This window comes from Melanaphis sacchari, unplaced genomic scaffold (genome assembly GCF_002803265.2).
Source record: "Melanaphis sacchari strain LSU unplaced genomic scaffold, SCAv2.0 Contig45_pilon_pilon, whole genome shotgun sequence".
In the NCBI taxonomy this organism is placed as follows: domain Eukaryota; kingdom Metazoa; phylum Arthropoda; class Insecta; order Hemiptera; family Aphididae; genus Melanaphis; species Melanaphis sacchari.
In genome coordinates, this window is record NW_020271303.1 from 2,340,621 (window position 1) to 2,360,345 (window position 19,725).

Here is a 19,725-nt window from a genome sequence, read left to right on the forward strand (position 1 = left end):
TAATTAATCAATACGTCAATACAGTATAAACATACCTTATGAATATTTAGCACTTGATTATAGTTTTAAGCTGGTGAAATAAAATAATATTAATATAATGAAATAAATATTCAATTATTTAAACAAAATATATTAGGTATGTGATATTGTGAATAATACAGTAATGTTTCATGATATAAATATTATATAGGCATCAAATAAACGACTATTCAACCTTCAAAACGATTGGGTACTTTTTAATCGTTATAGAAATCCAAATAAAACAGATGCCTTAGAAATTGCTTTACACTCATTCAGAACGCATATGAATCAAGCTTACGTGATGCCTGACTCTAGGGTGTATCTATTAATAGAGGTCGATAGAAATGTCTGGGAAATATGGGATGGTTTTCGGTTGAGTGTTGCCAAAGAAGTTCAAGTGTCCCGAGTTGGTGTAGTGACACCGGAACGAGTGAAAATTAAACTCTCCGATCGGACGAATTTTAAGCGTGTCGTTCTTTCGGCGTCTACGGTAGTAAGTTTTATGTAAAATATTTTAATCAATTAAATATTATACAACTACAAACTTAACATAATTTATTATTATCTAATTCGTAGCTTAAATGTCTTTACAAGTACATATAAGTATAATTTTATTGTATGCGAATATGCGATTATATTACACAGTTAATACACATTAATAAACATTATAATAATATAATTTAGATATTACATAAATCGTAGTATGAATGATTTAGATAACAACAGTGGTCGAATAATTATATCATTATTTTACAATTACCGACTCTACCGAATTAAAATCAATAAAAAATATGCTTTTCTAATGTTCGTATTTATTAGATTTTAGAACCAAACAGTTTTCATGGTTGGGATAAACCTTTACTTACTCACAATTTAGATTCATTTGCTCATATGCATTATGCAATTTGTATAGTATTAGCGGAACAATTGAACTTCACGTTAGTATAATATTTGTTTAAAATTATCGTCTGAAAACCATAAATATTATCGTTTGTTTGTGTTTAAAGGTTAAACTTAAGCTTGTCTTCCGATTATGGATGGAATTATGGTAACGGGACGTATAGCGGCTTAATAGGAAAACTGCAAAGAGAAGAAATTGACTTTACAGCTGCCGGTGGTCTGATGAGATCAGATCGAATGGACGTTGGTGATTTGACAGTCGGAACATTCATAGCTCGGTAATGATTGAAAATATAATAGTAATCAATATATTTATAGAAAGTAAAATATTGCTTTTTGCAATAGTGGTATATGATATTTATCCACTATTGTTTATTTACTATATTATAAACTATATAAAACTAAATATTTTAAACATTTAAAATTATTATTAATTGAACTAAATAAATTTTATAAATTTGTATAAAAATACAAATAAACTAACATAAAATTACGTCTCTCGATTTACTGATTTATTAGAATTTCATTGTTTAATGTAGTAACCCACTAAGAAATAATTTTAAGAAATCCATCCCCAAAGGAGATTAAAAGATGTAAAAAGGGGTAAAAATAAAAAACGTTATTTCTTGATTATATTATTTTTTTGAAACACATTATACATACTCTGTAATAGGCATTACTCATTTACTTGTAGTTTTTACATAGTTTTAAAATAGTGTAAATCTACTGGCATTATTTAATTTATCACGGAAAACGCCGTAAGGAGTCAGCTAGTATATAATATATTAAATAAATAAATGGTATATAACATTTTTATTTCTACCTTCAAATCTAGTGCGAAAAATGTGATATTAGTTAAACAATTTAATTTTGCACGACTTTTTATCATTTTGTATTAGCAATTAAATAGCATATTCTTAATATATAAATTACCCTCACCCCAGAAAAAAATCATAGTTACACTAAAACTGATTTTTATATGTTCAGATTAGATATACACTTTTAATAAAAATAAAAATTCGTCCAAGTTACAGCTCGGACTTTCCCTGTACATGTGAAAATATACCTTTATTTCTATTTGCGAAAAAAACAATGCAGTTAATTGTATGTCAACAGAACTGTTGCTATTTATAAACAACCTCCTCTATCCAGTGTCAACAACATTTTCACTCTGCCATTCATGCCTAATGTCTGGATAGTGATGTTTGTCATTATGTCAGTATTTACCGTTGCTCTGATATTTTTCACATGGACATCCAATTGGTTACAAGGTGCAAAAATGAAAATCTCGATCGCACTAGATTCAATCACCTTAGTCTTTGCCGCTATTTGTCAACAAGGTAACTATAAAAAAGTCTATACGTGATTCACTGATCCATAATAATAATAATACACTAGGCAATATTATTTTAACAATTGATGCTTCGCAAGTTTCCGTAAAATCATTTATACTTTTTCCAATATTTTCTTATAGCTATAAACTTTTAATTTTATGTATCAATATTCAATATCAAAAATATCAAATGAATAAATTTAAAAACCTTTTAAATAGTTTAAATATATCGATAATAATTAATGGTTTTATTTAATAAAATGTTGTCATTTAAAAATCAATCATGTTATCGTATCAAAAAACAAACCAACAACATAAAAATATGTAAGTAAAATGCGATAGTAATTATCTTAAATGTTTTAAAACTAATTAATAGGTACTTAACAATAGCAATACTAATAATAAATGATTACTATCGAGTTTTGGATATCGTTTAATTATCATGGTTTTTTTTTTTTTTTAAAACGGAATCATAATATCACAAGCCATTGTGAATTGGGTATCTCAAGTACAAACTACCTACTAATAGTAGATCCATTTTTACGGTATTCTTTTATATATTAACGTGTAAGAATACTCGATAAAATAATAGCTAAAAAGTATTATAATATATAATATAGACACAACATAATAAAGATCACACAGATAACTCAATAATAGTATAAAACGTTATATCCAGAGTAAAAAAAAATATATCATTAGTCCTCTTTTTTTTTATTATTTGACCTACAAACTATAACACTCATCTGTTCACAGGTCTGTTATTAGCGGCTGCCCACTACTCAATACCGGCGCGAATTGCCACATTCACTCTCTTCCTTTGCGCGGTGTTTTTATTCACCTCGTATGCTGCTTGCATTGTAGTTTTGCTACAGTCAGCTAGTAAGACGATCAACACTATCGTTGACTTGGCAGACAAACCGATTACGTTCAGTGCACAAGACACAAGACATAATTACATATATTTCAATGTACAAAAAATAATACATTACCTATCGATTATTATAACCGTGTCGTCACTTATATAATATAAAGCATGCTTTTATTATACGTGAAGACTATAAAGTACTATTTATATTAAAAACGATAAATAATTAAATACTTCAGTTGCAACGAAAGCCTCGGCCTCTGACGCACATCAATATTTAACATTCTCCACACACATTTTCTATGGCAATATAAAATTCGCTTATTTTATATTTAAGTTTATTCGACATAGATGGGGTTAAGTACTTTTAAACTACTAATAATTAATGTTTTTACTTGGTTACTTACACAGGATATCTCAAACCCTTCGTTTGATCAGATAACAAGGTTTCTTTAAAAAATTATAATATTTTTTATTTTTATTTTTTTTTTAATACTCTCCATGCAGATTGCAGATCATACGTCATGTAATATATTATGTATGACGACGAATAAATCCACAAAACACTACACTGCTTAAAATTAAACGCAAATTCAATAATATTAGTGATTAAAATTAAAATTTATGTTTTCGATTTAAATTATAAATGCGCTCACTTAAATCAATACAATATACACGATTACACGTATTTCATTACAGGAAACGACCGATGCAAATATTAAGAAAATCTATCTCGAAAAGTTGAAACCACAAGGCACAAAAGCGTTTACTAGTCCAGAGATAGGCGTAGAACGGGTTCGAAATGAATTTCATTCTTATTTGGTGAGTTATAGTGTGGTTTCTTACTGTAAACTACTCTTCACCCGTAGTGTCATTTGACGTGTTCTCTATTGCAAAGTTTATATTTATATTTACAAGGTCTCAAAGACTCGACCTCGGTATGTAAATGTAATATTAACACTAGAGTTCTGGATTATCTAATTTAACTAACTTGCTTGATTTTTGGTATGTATAAATATATAAATATACTGTATATTGATAATTATATACAAAACAGGTAATTTATAATGAATAAGAGGGTTCGGTCTGAGTGTGATTTGCGGTGATTGCGAGAATTCCCTTATGATTGTGCTGATCATCGCGAAGTCTTCACCATTAATGTATTTTTTGACTTTCTCCTTTACAATATTATTTTATCTTACTAATGGTTTTATGAATAACTTACAACAACCTCTATTAAATACAGTCTATAAATGTTCCAATTATGATGATTAGTAACTGGTTTCCAATAATTCTTCGTTTATGTGCCGGATAATTTCATCTAATTTCTTGGAAGATCAATGTAAATTTTTTAGTTCCGAAATTTAAAAATAACCATTTCTTAAATATATTGTTGAATTGTTTATTTTATCTATCTTTAAACTTAATTCGGAAACATTTAAAAAAAATATTTCTGTGTTTTATTAACTTTTATCTTAATAGTTTTAACTTTATCTCCCGATGCCATTATTATTATTGTTGTTATATATATATTATAATTTATATGAATTTGGTAATTTTATAGTTCCTGCTCCTTTTAAAATATAAAACGTCGTTGAAGTGGAACAAACTAAATTTGTTTGTATTTTGATTGTCAACCCATATAAAAATATGTTTTTTGTATTAAGTTTCTTTAAATAATCATTATTAAAAAAATATGCTAAACAGCACATTGTTTCAAAAACACAGTATTATTATTAGTTTATTTTAGAATCTAAATTTTGCAGATTGAATATACTTTTAAATAAATCAGCATATCCAACTCTCCATTTTTATAATAACTCCTAGAGTATATTTATTGTACTCAACATCACAAAATTAAATCAACTCTTTTACTTAAAATATCAATAATTATTATCACTTCCAAAAACAAAATAATTATAATTTTTGTCAACATATTAACAAATTTTATTAAAAATAGTGCATGTAATATAAGAATAATTTTTAGGTGGAAATCACTGTGGCATATCATATAATAGCTAAGACATGGCAAGAACATGAAAAATGCAGTTTATCTGAAACGGAACTTTATAAAATACCACTTCTTACGTTATACGTTGTAAAAAAATCAGGATACAAAGACGTATTTAAACAAAAGTATGTACCTATTCAAATACTAAGTTTAGTTTGTGAATTCATGTTTTTAAAGTTAAAATAAATTAAACATTATTTAATACTTTAGAAATATTTTTGTACTTCGTAAAGAGTGTCTTGTAAGGAAACAAATTTTTGTTTTTCAGGCGAGAATCGCACTTTAGCATTGTTGATTATTTATTGTATATATTTTTTTAAATGTTGATGTCGGTACCTAATTTAAAATTTGAACGAGTAATTTTTAAGTTATAAAAATGTTTATACTAAGCATAATATTTCTTAAAAACATAATATATTATAATATCAGACCTAGCATTAATTGTTCTACTTGGACCATTTTTACAAATTATATATTTACATTAATATACCAATTACTTTCAAATTGCAATAGTCCTTATATTTTTGCCAATTCTATTATCATGAAACTATAATCCTGAGAAAAAAGTTAAATAATTCAAAAATTAGGTGCTAGTTTCAATTTTTATTTAAATACGATAATATTTACAAAAAAATTATTCACTTAATAATTTACAACAGAATCAAGATTTTCATTTGACAAATAGAAGTTTATATTTCCATAAGACACTCTTTAAGTGGTACAAAAAAACATCAAGTATTTGAAAATATGTTTTTAAGTATATTTAAATATTCTTTAACTCATATTCTGAATAATGGCTTTATTAGAAAAAATAAAGTGAGTTAGTTTAATGAATCCTTCTGTATTATGTGAAATATATAGATTTATAGAATCAAATTGCTTTAAAAAAATATACACATTTACGTTACACTGTTTATTTACAATAACATAACTATTGTTTTAGAATGATACAACAAAATGAAATCGGCTTAAAATATCGAATTACCAAGAAGATAATGCCACAAAAGCAAAAGTGTATTTCAGCAAACTCGGGCGTAATACGCTTCGACAGTGTATCAATCAAAGAAATTTACCCAGCATTATTATTTCTCGGTTACGGTATATGCATCTCATGGTTACTATTAATATTTGAATATATTTATAAAACTCAAGTAGATAAATAGCATTCATAATATTATTATGGAAAATAAATAGTCGATTTATTATTTTATCGCAAAACGCAAACACTTTATAATTTTAATAATTCCACAACATCACTGTTATAGGAAACTATTACCTAATATACAAGTACACTGTGTATCATATAATTATTAGTAAATAATTATTTTAATACTACATATAAAAAATGAGTACAGACATAAAACAATATTTATATTGTATTTACTCCGTAGTCTCACGTCTTTTAATATATTATTATAGGAGTATATTATGTTTAAATATGTTGGTTGATCATCAGAAACAAAATTAAATCATAATCTATTATAATATTATTATAAAATATTATACACGTCTACCAGATAAAAAAAGAGTTATGTCAAGAATACGGCTGTCCAAGATTCAACAAACATATATTATTGGAAATCGTACACACAAATAGTGCCCTGCCAAATTTATGACATACTAGAACACCTTCATGACTCCTTTGGTCCGAACGAGGGTACAATAAAAAATTTATGTTATTCACCAAATATTAGTCAATTAATTATTAATTATTAACCAAGTTTAATTATTTAAGTAATAATTATAAAAATAATAAAAGATTAAATTAAACGTTTTGGAAAAACATATAATAATGTTTAAAAAAATAATAATAAACCATAAAACCAATGGTACAAGTGTACAACTAACAAAATTATAACACTAACAATACAATATATATATATATATATATATATATATATATAATTAAAATTTAATTGACGAATTTTTGTTTGATATCGTCTTGACTCTCTACAATTAATGTTCTGTAATTCAAATCTGAATTTTCGTAGTTAGGATCGTTTTCATAAGAGTTCGACACTGTGCTACATGTACTGTTTGAGCATTCACTTATTGAACCTTAACATTAAAACCACACAATAGTTAATAAGTTATATGCCTATTAAGTCTACCAACCAATATAATATTCAGACCTCAGAACGAATGAGTTAAAATTTGCTGATTCATTAGTTCAAAATGCACGAAAGAAAATTAATTAAATTTAACTTTGATTTAATCAACTTTTTTTGAATTATGTTCATTATACATTAAGAAATTCCCAAGATCTGAATATATTATTATACTAACTCTCATCGCCGTCATTGCCTTCCTCGTCAGTGCTAACTCTACGAAAAACTGAGGACGCTTTTGTTTTAACCCACTTAAGCGCATGTTTTCGTTTTCTAATCTTTTTTGTTAGTTTTTTGTGAATTGATATTTTTACTACGTTGGTCTCCGTTGCATCCGAAGAACTATCTCTACAAAGAGAACACATTTATTTTGTATTTATAACAGTGTCATGGTATAATGAGTTAAAAGTTAAAACGCATACTTTTCTTCGCTAATGTCTGTTATGTCTCCATAGTTTATAGGATTGCTGCACAGAGTGCATTTATTATCAATATCCGTGAAACATTTTGAACAGTATACACCTTTGCAGTTACCATTATCACACGACACTATTTCACCCGATTTTAAGTCAATTTTCTTTGCTTTGTATCCACATAAAAGGCATACCGTTTGCTTTTGACGACTCCAGATACGATCCAAGAATGGATACCTTTAAGAATATGTTCTGTTAAATAATATAATACTTATCAATTATTAAAACTCTCTATTTCAAAATTTATATGAAATGTACAAATTGTGGAAGATTGAAACACAATTAACAAAAATCATAAATTTATATTATAATGATATTTTGTGAAATTTTATTAATTGAATAATATTTTTTAAATGTACGACACTAGAATATAATTTAAACACTGACTTAGAATATATTAAATCCAAAAAAGAAGTGTCCGTAGTATTTTCCTCACCACGCAGGCCGAATTTCCTGCGCAGAAATCGCCTTGCAAATTTGACAAAATTGATTCTCCGACGAATTATGTGGTTATGCAGCCACACTGCTCTTGTCATAGCCACGTCTGGATGATAATATCCCATAACATAAGACCGAAACCTCAAACCATACGGTTGCATGATGGCCAGGAACCAGGTCAAAGTTAACACAAAAACTATAGAAAACGAAAATAAATTCTACTATATGACCCCCAACTATCTTCATGCCTATCGATATAGTTTAGCCTTTAGGTGTTTATTTAAATCATTTACCGGTGTATGTGCTTGAATAAAAGCATTGCATAGGTAATTATAAGTATAATTCTAATTTAAATTATGGAAAGAAAAAAAAACGAAAAAACGGTTACTCGTGTGAAGTTAATACTATAAATGTATTAAAATATTTGTTTTTATTGATTTTACGCTCTTAGTCTATTATAGTGCAGAAAACAATTTATCGATTTTCATTTTTAAAATGATTATAATATATTACTTATCCGCCTATAACAATCATAATTTGGCGGCCACGGATTCGGCAAACAGCTCATTGTATCCATATTCATTTCATTCGCCACCGGTTTAAAAGTTTGAATTATAGTTTTATACAGATCTGCTAGTATTCCGTCGCCGTCGATGTTCAAATCGATCATTCTTGGCGCTACGAAATGTATATGATATATATAAAAAATTGATAACTTGCAATTCATATAACAGCTTTATTATTTTTACGGTCAAGTTGTGTCGACAGTCGCCCATATTTTCTGACAGTGATCAATATCCAATAAAGACTGTAATCTACTGCCATTTGTATTAGAATCTTAAAAGTTGCCAGTAATAGTATGGCCAATGACCGGAACAACGCTTTTCTTTCTTTCAGTATCAAATGAGCAGATGTTCGCTAATTTACAATGTTGACAACAAAAATATTGTATTAAATTACTAGTACGTTCAACAAATGTATACCAATACAAATATTAATTTGTCAAACAGGATATTGGTAAGTTTTTTTTTTTTTTTAATATATATACCTATTATATCGAATAAAACTGAGAACTCGCAAAATACACATCATGGAATAAATACAAAAATAATATATATAATTAAAACTTTAAGTGCAGAATATCATAAGTGATATATAACTTTCAACTTTACTGTTATACACATTTTTAAGAAGTATAGAACTATAGAAAGAACATAAAATAGAATATATTCGCTGTTCAAATAATAAAATTAAGAGTATTATGAAATTTTAAATACTATATTTATGGAATGGATTTTTACGTAATTAAAAAACAAAATTTTGTAAATTAATATATAAATATAATTTATTTATTTATAAAATATGAATTTTTAGTTCTCTGCGATATAATTTCAAAACGTATGAATGGTAAAATACTAAAATGTGTTTCAAAATATTTAGAAATTATTGAAATGTTTAAAATATGTAAAATAAAGTGCCACTTTAATAAAAGAATGATATGAATTACGAAAATTGCTTTTTAAACTTTAAATATCTTATTTTAATAAAAATACGTAAGTACCTACGTACATATAAATCCATTCCCTAATTTAATATATTTGTTATTTTTATTATTTTATTGCCAATTACTAAAATCATAATATTAAAGAAAGGATTATAATTAAATATAGATAGTATAAACTAGTTGATAGTTGAATTAATTAAGTGTTTTAAATTAATCGTATACCAAGTGTTTCACTTTGATATTAGCACTTACGAAAATACATAGCCATTTATATTGAATTATATATTGTATTGTAAATGTAGTAATTTTTGATATAATCAATATTTTAAGCATTTTTTGTTTTATGTAACGGTATAACGATTATGTTAAATGTCGTATAAATGTATAATATGTAGAAAGTAGAAACTGATTACTATAGTAATTAGTAGATACTTCTATGAATTTATTTTTTTCAACTCTAGTTAGCGGTAGAATAGTTGGTCGATCGAGGATCTGTTTTCGTTCATCTAACTCGTATAACTCATTTGTCAAATATTTGTTATCAAACGAATCAACCGCTAAATACTTCTGTCTGTACCGCAACACCCTGTGACCATAACATTTTAAATGGTGTATATTTTATAGGGCCAACGATTTTACAAAAAAATACTTACCTCACAAATACATACAAGAAAAAAAACGAAAAAATCGACCCGGCCCAATCAAATAACATTACGATATTTTCGATCTTATATTTAATTTCGGTAACGATACCGCGAATAATATCGCTACTCAGTTTGTTCGGCGTCGACTCAAATGCAAACGAATGTTTAAATTCGATGGATACATAAAACATGTTCTTCATGTGCCGTACATAACTCTTTAAGCCTGAAAACCGTAAAGTTTAATAGGTATTTGAAATTTGGATAATAATTGCGCGGTAATGTGGTGGTATAGAAACATTAGAAACCAGTGTTCATGTTAAAGTCGTGCAAAGCTCACTGTTTTGAATTGCGCTGAAAATAGATTCGTTTATCAATTCGAAAAATTCACAAAGGCTATCCAAGAACTTAACCGTGTAGCATACATTTGAAATTACGTAGGATATCGAACACATCCAATCGAAAGTAGGTGACACCGTCACCTGCGTAAAACTCGTATTAGTTATTTTTCATTATTACTACTGTGGTCATACGATATACAAATTATTTTTCTTAATCACTAAATATATAACTATTTACCTTACACTCTTCCAAAGCATTGTCAAACATTTTAGTGCACCTCTGATATGGCGTGCCAACTTTTTTGTTACAAATGTTCATTACACTGTACAGCCATTCATACGCTGACTTTATTGTTCGTACTTAAGAAAAAATATAAATATTATAAAAAATGTGTATTTTTATCGCGTGAATGTTAGGTTTAAAACACTTAAGTTAAATTTAGCCTCTGCAGGTAGGTATTTTACTAATTTTATCAAATTTAATTAGATATACTATTTTGATAACATTAAATCTTATAAAAAAAATATAAGAGCATTTTTGTATCAAAACTATCATTATTTGTGTGTACGAATACCCAAATTAACAAGTAATAATATCCTCACCTAACTCGGTCACAGTATTCTTGACGGCCAACATTCCTTTTTTCATTTTATTAATAATTACAGCTAGGTCTGCCTTTATGCGTGTTATAGAAGATCGAACGGCCAGTAATGGCTTTTTTATTATTTCAACGATTTGTCGTATGGCCGATTTTATTTCATCCTAAAACAGTCAATCTGGACACATTAATACATTTTTATTGATCAAAATTATTTTTGTACTAGCGATTTATACCTGCAGACAAGTAAGCGATTCTGATAAGACTCCAGTGTTGTGTAATGTAGTCTTAGAAGGTCCAGAAAACGATAAAATAAACGCATACATGAGTAGCGCGTGTCGACCCTTATCCGAAAATAATTGCGGCAAGACCATCATAAAAATACACCTAAATCAATTAAAAAATATAACTATAATTTTTTGTATATTTAATGTTGGATTAGATAAGAAAACAATTTGATCGCTAATTCCAAAGTAAATTGATGATTTATATTTATTATTTATTATAAATATTAGAAACTGAATTTTTGAAGTTCTAAATGCACCTGCAAATCGGAGAAAAGGCCAATCCTAACGTTAGTACACTTCCAATTGTTGAACTTATTATAGTCGCCTTAGTGTACGAATAATTTAATTGCAGTAACAAAAACATAAACATTACCATAGTCAATAAAATTCCACCTAAAATGTACGATCTATTTGAATAATAGCATTCAGACCAGAATAAACTAAGTAGTAAATTTAAAATTAAACATTTCATAAAATTAATTATAATAATATAATATACATTTAAAAAAATTATAAGTATATTTAAACGATTTACTCATAAATCCTAACAAAGATTTTAAGAGAAAGTTGGCAAACGTCCCATTAGTTTCTAAAATTTTCTTGATTTTTGCCCATTTAATCATTCTCTTATTTTCTTTATTTACACCAAACCATTTTTCCATCCAAATACACCACAATAAACTAAACATATAGATAACAACTTATTCAGTGGTATTTTCAATAAAATACAAATAATAAAAAGTAATTACTTAAGCAAAACATTGATGAACCGATCGTAGATTGAATACTTTGGTTTTTTTCCTTTTAGTTTTTCTAATGCATAGATTTTTCTTCTCAAATAACTTTTGAATATCATTTTCAACAATAAAGTGCGAAAAACGCGAAAAATATACATTATAATCACTTTTTTTTATAATTTGTATCAGTTTATAAAATTATTCAGAATAAATTAATAGAAAACAAAGCATAACAGTAAATGATCTACATACATATAAAAAAAAAAAAAAATTGTAGTGGTAGCTACTAAATTACCAACTACCGACTAGAAGAATATAGTACTGGAGAAGTTTGAAAATATTTTATTAAAAATACATTAATTAACAAATATAATAATTATTGTTGAGTGCAATAAATACACATTTTGCAATTAGTAAAATTGTTTACATAGTAACAAATTTAGATTATACCTAATAATATTACGTATGTTACGTATAATATGTTTATGTATTTTATGATAATTTTTTTAACCAACAGTCTCTCAAATTATTTCACATCAATATAATCTGTGCACTAACTGCTCTACAAAATATTACTTTTTTTAAATCTTAAATTGAGTAGATAGCAGTGTTCCCCATTATACGTGGATACACGTCATATTCTTAACTAAAACGGGTTTAAAAACTGTGTGATTAAAATACACATACATACTAAGTCCAATACTACTCGTATGACTGACATTACCCGTGTACCTGCATACTCGACATAACCCGTGTTTTTTATTCTCTAGAATCTTCTAGATCAGCGGTTCTCAAACTTTTTATTTCGCGTACCACTTAAGTATATTATCAATCAGTCGCGTACCACTGATGATTAAAAATCCTACCACCATGCGGCCTTCCACAGTTCTGCGTACCATCATGTAGTCTTTCGCGTACCACTAGTGGTACGCGTACCACAGTTTGAGAACCGCTGTTCTAGATGCTTGTATTGAAACTATTGTGATTTTTCTATTTTTTTTATTTATAAATAACTCATAGTAGTAATTAGTTGAAATTGAAACGTTGGTAAAATAATTATTTAGGTATTTAATGTAGGGTAGATAAATAACACGACTTTATGATCATAATATAAATACTGTAATATAAATAATGTAACATACAACTGGACTTCATCAGTAACTGTACTCAAATTTTAACGCTTTAAGAGCAAGTGTTTTTATGACCTTTATGTACATCGAAACGTCCTATTAATATGTCATCAATGAGATCATCCTACATCCATATAACAAATAAAAATTATGTCTAATCGACTGATTAGACGTTATAACTAAGGTCTAAAAAGCTTTAAGTGAAAGACGAGTACAGTATTGATGTGTGTAGACATGTGCAAATGATATACATTGATCTCAATGCTTACAATGATCAAATACTAATATTAATTGTATATTTTAACATAAGTAAATGAATATAGGTATCTAAAAAATTGATAATTTATACTACAATAAATAATACAAAATTTATATACATGTATTATAATATATGCTTAAATAATTTAAATTCCTTTTGAAAAATATAAATTATAAATAAATAAATTTTTATATTATAATATTACACAATATTTTGTTTTTTTAGATATTAGATATTAAATACACGAAATACATTTGTCATAATAACGTCTAAATAAATAAATCTAGACAATTTTAAAAACGTGATAAATAATAATTAAAATAACAAAAATGTATATACAAATAAATAATGATAAAATAGTAACAACAATAATAATACAAATATATAATTGTATATTGGTATCTATTCCTATAATGTTACGAATAATAAACCAACAACGAATCACCCTCGATCTTCTTAAAATAATTATTGTCTGTTTTGATAAAGGAAAATCAACATATTCACCGTCTGGGGCGCCAAACAACTTTTCTAAATATAATAATGTTTCCAACGGTCGAGAAACACCGTTCAGATCTTACTGACGTTTCTGGTATCCCTAAATACTTAACAGCTAAAACAGCCATTAATGGATACTTCGTTATACGCTTCTTCAACCATTCCATTGCATCAAAATAAACCTTAATTGTGGTTTTGCCAAGTAATTTTAAAATTGAGCTGTAGAATCAACTATATTACAGTTGTCTTTATCGCCTTATTGAAATTCAAGTGCACCGGAGTTGTTTTTTTGTCTCAAATTTTTGAATTTCCATGTCGCTTTAATGTTCACTAATATCATCTTACAAACTCTTGATTCGTATTCGAATTTTCTCTCTTGCATCTGCTGTCTCATGTTCTAAATTTTTTTACCTATCTTGGATCGAGAAACGATACAATTTTTTTAGCAGACACGACACTGGAAGAATTCTATTCTAACTTAAAACTTTATTTTAATTCCTTTATTACAATACTATATTTAAAATATTCAGAAATTTCGTCGTCACTTATGTGAGGCTGTAAATGCTTTTCTATAACAATTTTTAGAAGAGGCCTAATCATTGAAATCGAACAATACTTTTCACTCCAAGTTATACTTGCTTAGCTTTTAAACATTGAGTGACCATGTTTGAATGTTTAAAATCGTCAACGATTTTACTACTTAATTAAATCATGTATTTTATTATGTCTTTTTTCTAAACCATAACATTTTGAAATAAGTCTATATAGGTATATAATATTTTAAATATGTATTACCTGAATTAATATAATTAAACAGTTTACATAGTAGTACCGCCATCTATCAGAAATTTCAAAAACTGTTTAAACTACACATAATATACGTAAAATGAAATAATTAATAATTAATCAAAATCTTTATATTCAATACGTTGTTTAATCACTATCATAATACAATCGAGTTGATTATTAAATTAATTAATATTAACTTACAAAAAACGTAACATTATACCTGGAAAGTCATTAAAATAATAATGTTTTAAAAAGTAAAAAAAATAATAAACATCTGATTACTTGACATTGATAACATCTCGCGTGATAATAGTTTTTAAAGTCAAGTCCATTGACAATAATTTATTTTTTAAATTTGCTTATGGTTTAATTTTTGTCAAAATGAACAAAATTTTTCCTTTTAATAAATTTGTTACCGGCTTGAATATTATCAAAGCCAACGGTGGACCATTGAACGCCTTTAAGAAATTGTTCAGGTAAGTATTTTACTTTAAAACAATATGGATTTTCTGCTTCGTTTTTGGTTGTTTTCTCTAAATGAATTTTATAATCTACAAACAAACTACGCAAATTTGTTTTTAAATTATCTTTAAAATATAACAGTATTAGTTTTAAAATGAATGAATATATTGTGTTTATCACTGTAATATAGCAACGTTGTTCAATGTCTGTCTATGTTATAGGACAGTGATACCCAACTACGTAGTATAGGTGTTAATAAATTAAAATTAATATTATAATGGATGTGCGTAAACTAATTTTTTATATATTATATTTCTATCATAAATATTGCTTAGATTGGAAATAGCTCTTCAAATATTTATTTTTTTTTCCTATTCTATTATCAAACAAAAACTAATTCATGTACATTCACACATAGGTACTTTAGCCTACTAGTAGTAGGTAGTAAGGTTTTACTTTGTGAATATTATTGTGGAACCATTCATATACAAATAATATGCATTATAATATAGTTTGTAAATATGTTTGCTGATTTCTTTTATTACCATATTATTAATTTATTATTCAAATACATCTATAGTTTTATATTATATTTTAGGTATTTTTTTTTTTAAAATTATTATTGTACCATAGCTATCAACATCACTTGAGTATTTCTTCTCCTATCTTATAATATGCCTTTAACAAACTAATTAACTTATAATCTGTATTTAGTAACACAATATATAAATTTAATGACTTATGAATATCGTGTAATAATTTAATAAATAAACAGAATGCCTTAACCTTTTATAAGAAATAGTTATAATTAATATTAAATTGCAATAAAAATATGTTGGAAAAACATTTGTTATTATTTTGAAAAGAAAAATTGATGAAAAATACAATTATTGTAGTTTTTAAATATATACTATTATATTTTGTATTGCTTAGTTTATTGTCTTTTTTAATATTTAAATTTGTTATCATTAATAATTCAATCTTTTTTTTTTTTATAGACAAGATGAATTGAAAATTGGTACATTAGTTGGTACTGATGAAATGGGCAATCGTTATTATGAAAACAATTTATATTTTTATGGTAATTGGCTATCAGTTAATAATTTTTTTTTTTTTTGTGGACATTTTATTTAATTCATTTAACATCTTACAGGACGTAATCGTTGGGTAGAGTATAATGACAAAGTATTTTTGGATTATGATGCTAGTCAAATTCCTGCTGAATGGTATGGTTGGATCCATTACAAAACAGACCTTCTTCCATATAATGTAATTAATAATTATAATTAATTACTTTAATTAAAATAGTAAAAATAAACTGTTCTAAAATAATATTATTTAATTTTTTTATAATATACCTCGTGTTCACCAATTTAGGGAACACTAAATTTCTCAGACGGATATATTTATATTATTTGATTTTCTGTAAGGTTATTTAACACAACCACAATTTTATTTTTTTAATTTTCTAGGTAAACTGGTGGATCTTTGTAGACTATTGTTTTCAAATGTCCCCATAAAAGAAAAAATATGTAAAACTATTCAAAAAGTAATCAATAATAAATAATTATAAATTTTTTTATGCACTTAAATGTATTATTTATTAAAATTGAAATGGTTTTTATTTAGTAAATTTTTAATTAAAAATCATAGTTGATACATCAAAATTATTTTGAAAAATTAGGCCTATCTGAATATAATGTTCAAAATAAGTGTTGTTAAAAAAACATGTTTTATTATGTATGCGCTTACAAAAATGATAAAATATTTTAAATGTATCTGTAACTGTGTATTTATATATCATTAGCTTGTAAAAAAAAATGTTGATTTGTTCCAACATAATTTGACTGAGAAATTTAATGCTTCCTAAATTGGTGAACACACTGTATATTATGTTTATAAAAATAAAAATGGTTATAATTTTATAAATTATTGATATAATCAAATATGTTTAATGAATAATAATAATAATAATAATTAATAATAAATAAAAAAAAAACAAATTTTAGGTATACCATAAAAGATTCTCATAAAATAAAATCATAGTATACATCATTAGATATAACTGAAATTGTCTAAGAAACAATACTTAAAAAAATAAATTTAATATAATCATTGATTTTATAATATTATAAATTATATGACATTAAACTTAATTGCAAGTGATTTGTTTATAAGGGGTCCTAATAATTTAAAAACAATTTTAAAGTCCAAAATAAAATATTATAAACTATAAAGTAAAATTTAGTAAAAAAAATGACTACAAACTTAAATTCTCAAAAATATAGTTTTTTAACATAATGGGTTAAATGATGAAAATGATTTATGTTTTCTTTGATCATTTTTTTTTTTTTTTAATATTATACTTAAAAAAAATTTTTTTTTAAAAATGTGTGAACCCATTATAAATGTTAAAAAGTATTTTTAATTATTTGTTTTTACCTCAGTGATTTGTCTAATACCATTCATTGCTATAAGTTATTACTCATAATACCATTTTGGTATGATAAAAAAATGTATTAACTCCTTTATACCAATTTATTTGAATTTAAAGTCACAAAAATAAGTTTCAGTTAATATAGTAGTGTGATCTCTCCACACCAATAGTAACATGAGGCAGATTGATTAAGTCCAAAATCACTTTTTCAGCTTTGCAGGACACTGTCTAAATATTGCGTATTTACTGTATTATTTTAGGTCTATTAGTGAATTATTTAATCTAAAAACTCAAATTTTGTATCAATTTTACACAGTGGCTAATGAAAGATCATATTGATACACCGCATCTTTAAGAGTGATTTTGTTTTCGTATTTCAGATAACACTATGCTTCTAAAGCCCTTAAATTTGGCAGTGCTTATTCCAAGTTTTCAAAAAAATACCTCAATTTTAAACATAATGTTTCTAAACAATTCCATAACGACCTACATTTAAATAATATTTTAATAAAGTCTAATGTTTATTACTGTTTCATTATTATTTATGTTTTGTCTTAATATTATTGTTTAAAAAACTGTATATTATTCATTCATAATTAAATAAAAATATTGTCAACCTTTTTTTAAAAAAAAGTTTTTTGATTACAACCATTTTTCTCATATAATATAAGTAAAACTAAAATATTAATTAATAATCTTTAGTATGAGTACATTTTCCTTATGAATGTATATAATTCATTTTTATTTATATATATTTCAGGATCCAAACAGGCCTAAGCATAAGTGGATGGCTAAACATACAGAAAATGAAACTGGTACTAATCGACAATATGTACCATACAGTACAATGCCACCAAAAATTCAAGCTTGGGTACCACCAAATAAAAATTAAATTTTGTGGCACTTTAGTGTAAATATCTATTTAAAGCAAATTGTTATAAATGTCATGATTAAATAATTAGTTTAAAAAATAGTGAACTTCAAATAAACATACCATCAACTTATGTTTAGTTAATAAATACAATAGATATTACTAAATTAATATTATATTATTAATTTGAAATAAGTTGATTGTATAACAGAAATACTATTCAGCATAAATGTTAATTTGTATAATAAAGAGTACCATTTTCTTATATTACCAGACATCAGTAATTTATAGAAAACATTTTAAAAAGCAATGCAATGAAATGTAACAACATCTTTCATTTTGTCGAATTTTACAGTTTTTGTGAAAATAGTTTTATTCAGAACTATTTTATCAATTACAGTGATTTATTGTTACCCTCAAATGCATTGCTTATAATAATTAATAGCAAATCAAAACACTAATTAATATGTAAAAATTATACAATGCTCATCTACAGCTTATATCTTTTATAATTTTCAAAGGATTTGGTTGCTATTATATTTTATACCAAATTATACTCATCTCATAATTCTCATACCAATTGTACCCACCATAGTAGTTATCAAATAACCCTTCTGGAAACAACTTTAAATATCTTGTCATAAAATTTATTTATCAAATTAGAACTCTTTGTATTTTTTTTTTTTTTAATATATAATAAATTGAACTGAAAATATTTATTTAAAAATATAGGAAAATTATTTTCATAGTATAACTAAGTTAAATAATAAAATGGCCAAAAGATTGATTTCTTTAGACAAACAAATTAAATTAAATAATGTTACAAATTATTGTCATTGGTTAAATATAGGTACTTAATATATTATTTCATAATATTAGTGCATCATGCGAGGGAGTGGCTCACAATTTTTCTTTTACCTTTTTTACAGCCATGAGCGCTCATTGAGTGAATGTGTGTGTATGTGGGGGGGGGACTGGTACAAGACAAGGCACTTGCCCCTCCTGGAAAAATATTAACTTA

The 19,725-nt window shown here is 25.8% G+C and overlaps 3 protein-coding genes across 3 annotated transcripts; 2 read left to right on the top strand and 1 right to left on the bottom strand.

The window, feature by feature from the left end:
* The first annotated feature begins 243 nt into the window (after positions 1–243).
* LOC112598239 (glutamate receptor ionotropic, kainate 4-like) lies at positions 244–6,296 on the top strand. Its single transcript, XM_025344641.1, has 8 exons — positions 244–514; positions 841–959; positions 1,029–1,199; positions 2,038–2,261; positions 3,011–3,225; positions 3,822–3,944; positions 5,110–5,258; positions 6,077–6,296. The coding sequence occupies exons 1-8, from the start codon at positions 305–307 to the stop codon at positions 6,294–6,296; spliced, it is 1,431 nt and encodes a 476-aa protein (XP_025200426.1). The 5' UTR covers positions 244–304.
* A 749-nt stretch (positions 6,297–7,045) lies between these two features.
* LOC112598240 (DC-STAMP domain-containing protein 2-like) lies at positions 7,046–14,312 on the bottom strand. The gene is made up of 15 exons (XM_025344642.1): positions 14,233–14,312; positions 12,060–12,205; positions 11,782–11,917; positions 11,474–11,624; positions 11,242–11,401; positions 10,877–10,998; positions 10,638–10,779; positions 10,310–10,523; positions 10,089–10,242; positions 8,902–9,070; positions 8,666–8,830; positions 8,102–8,348; positions 7,664–7,891; positions 7,420–7,589; positions 7,046–7,191 (listed from the first exon to the last, which is right to left on the bottom strand). Exons 1-15 carry the CDS (start codon positions 14,310–14,312, stop codon positions 7,046–7,048), a joined length of 2,430 nt encoding a protein of 809 aa, XP_025200427.1.
* A 937-nt stretch (positions 14,313–15,249) lies between these two features.
* LOC112598170 (probable NADH dehydrogenase [ubiquinone] 1 alpha subcomplex subunit 12) lies at positions 15,250–18,923 on the top strand. The gene is made up of 4 exons (XM_025344551.1): positions 15,250–15,410; positions 16,395–16,477; positions 16,550–16,665; positions 18,594–18,923. The coding sequence occupies exons 1-4, from the start codon at positions 15,316–15,318 to the stop codon at positions 18,723–18,725; spliced, it is 426 nt and encodes a 141-aa protein (XP_025200336.1). The 5' UTR covers positions 15,250–15,315; the 3' UTR covers positions 18,726–18,923.
* The last annotated feature ends 802 nt before the right edge of the window (positions 18,924–19,725 follow it).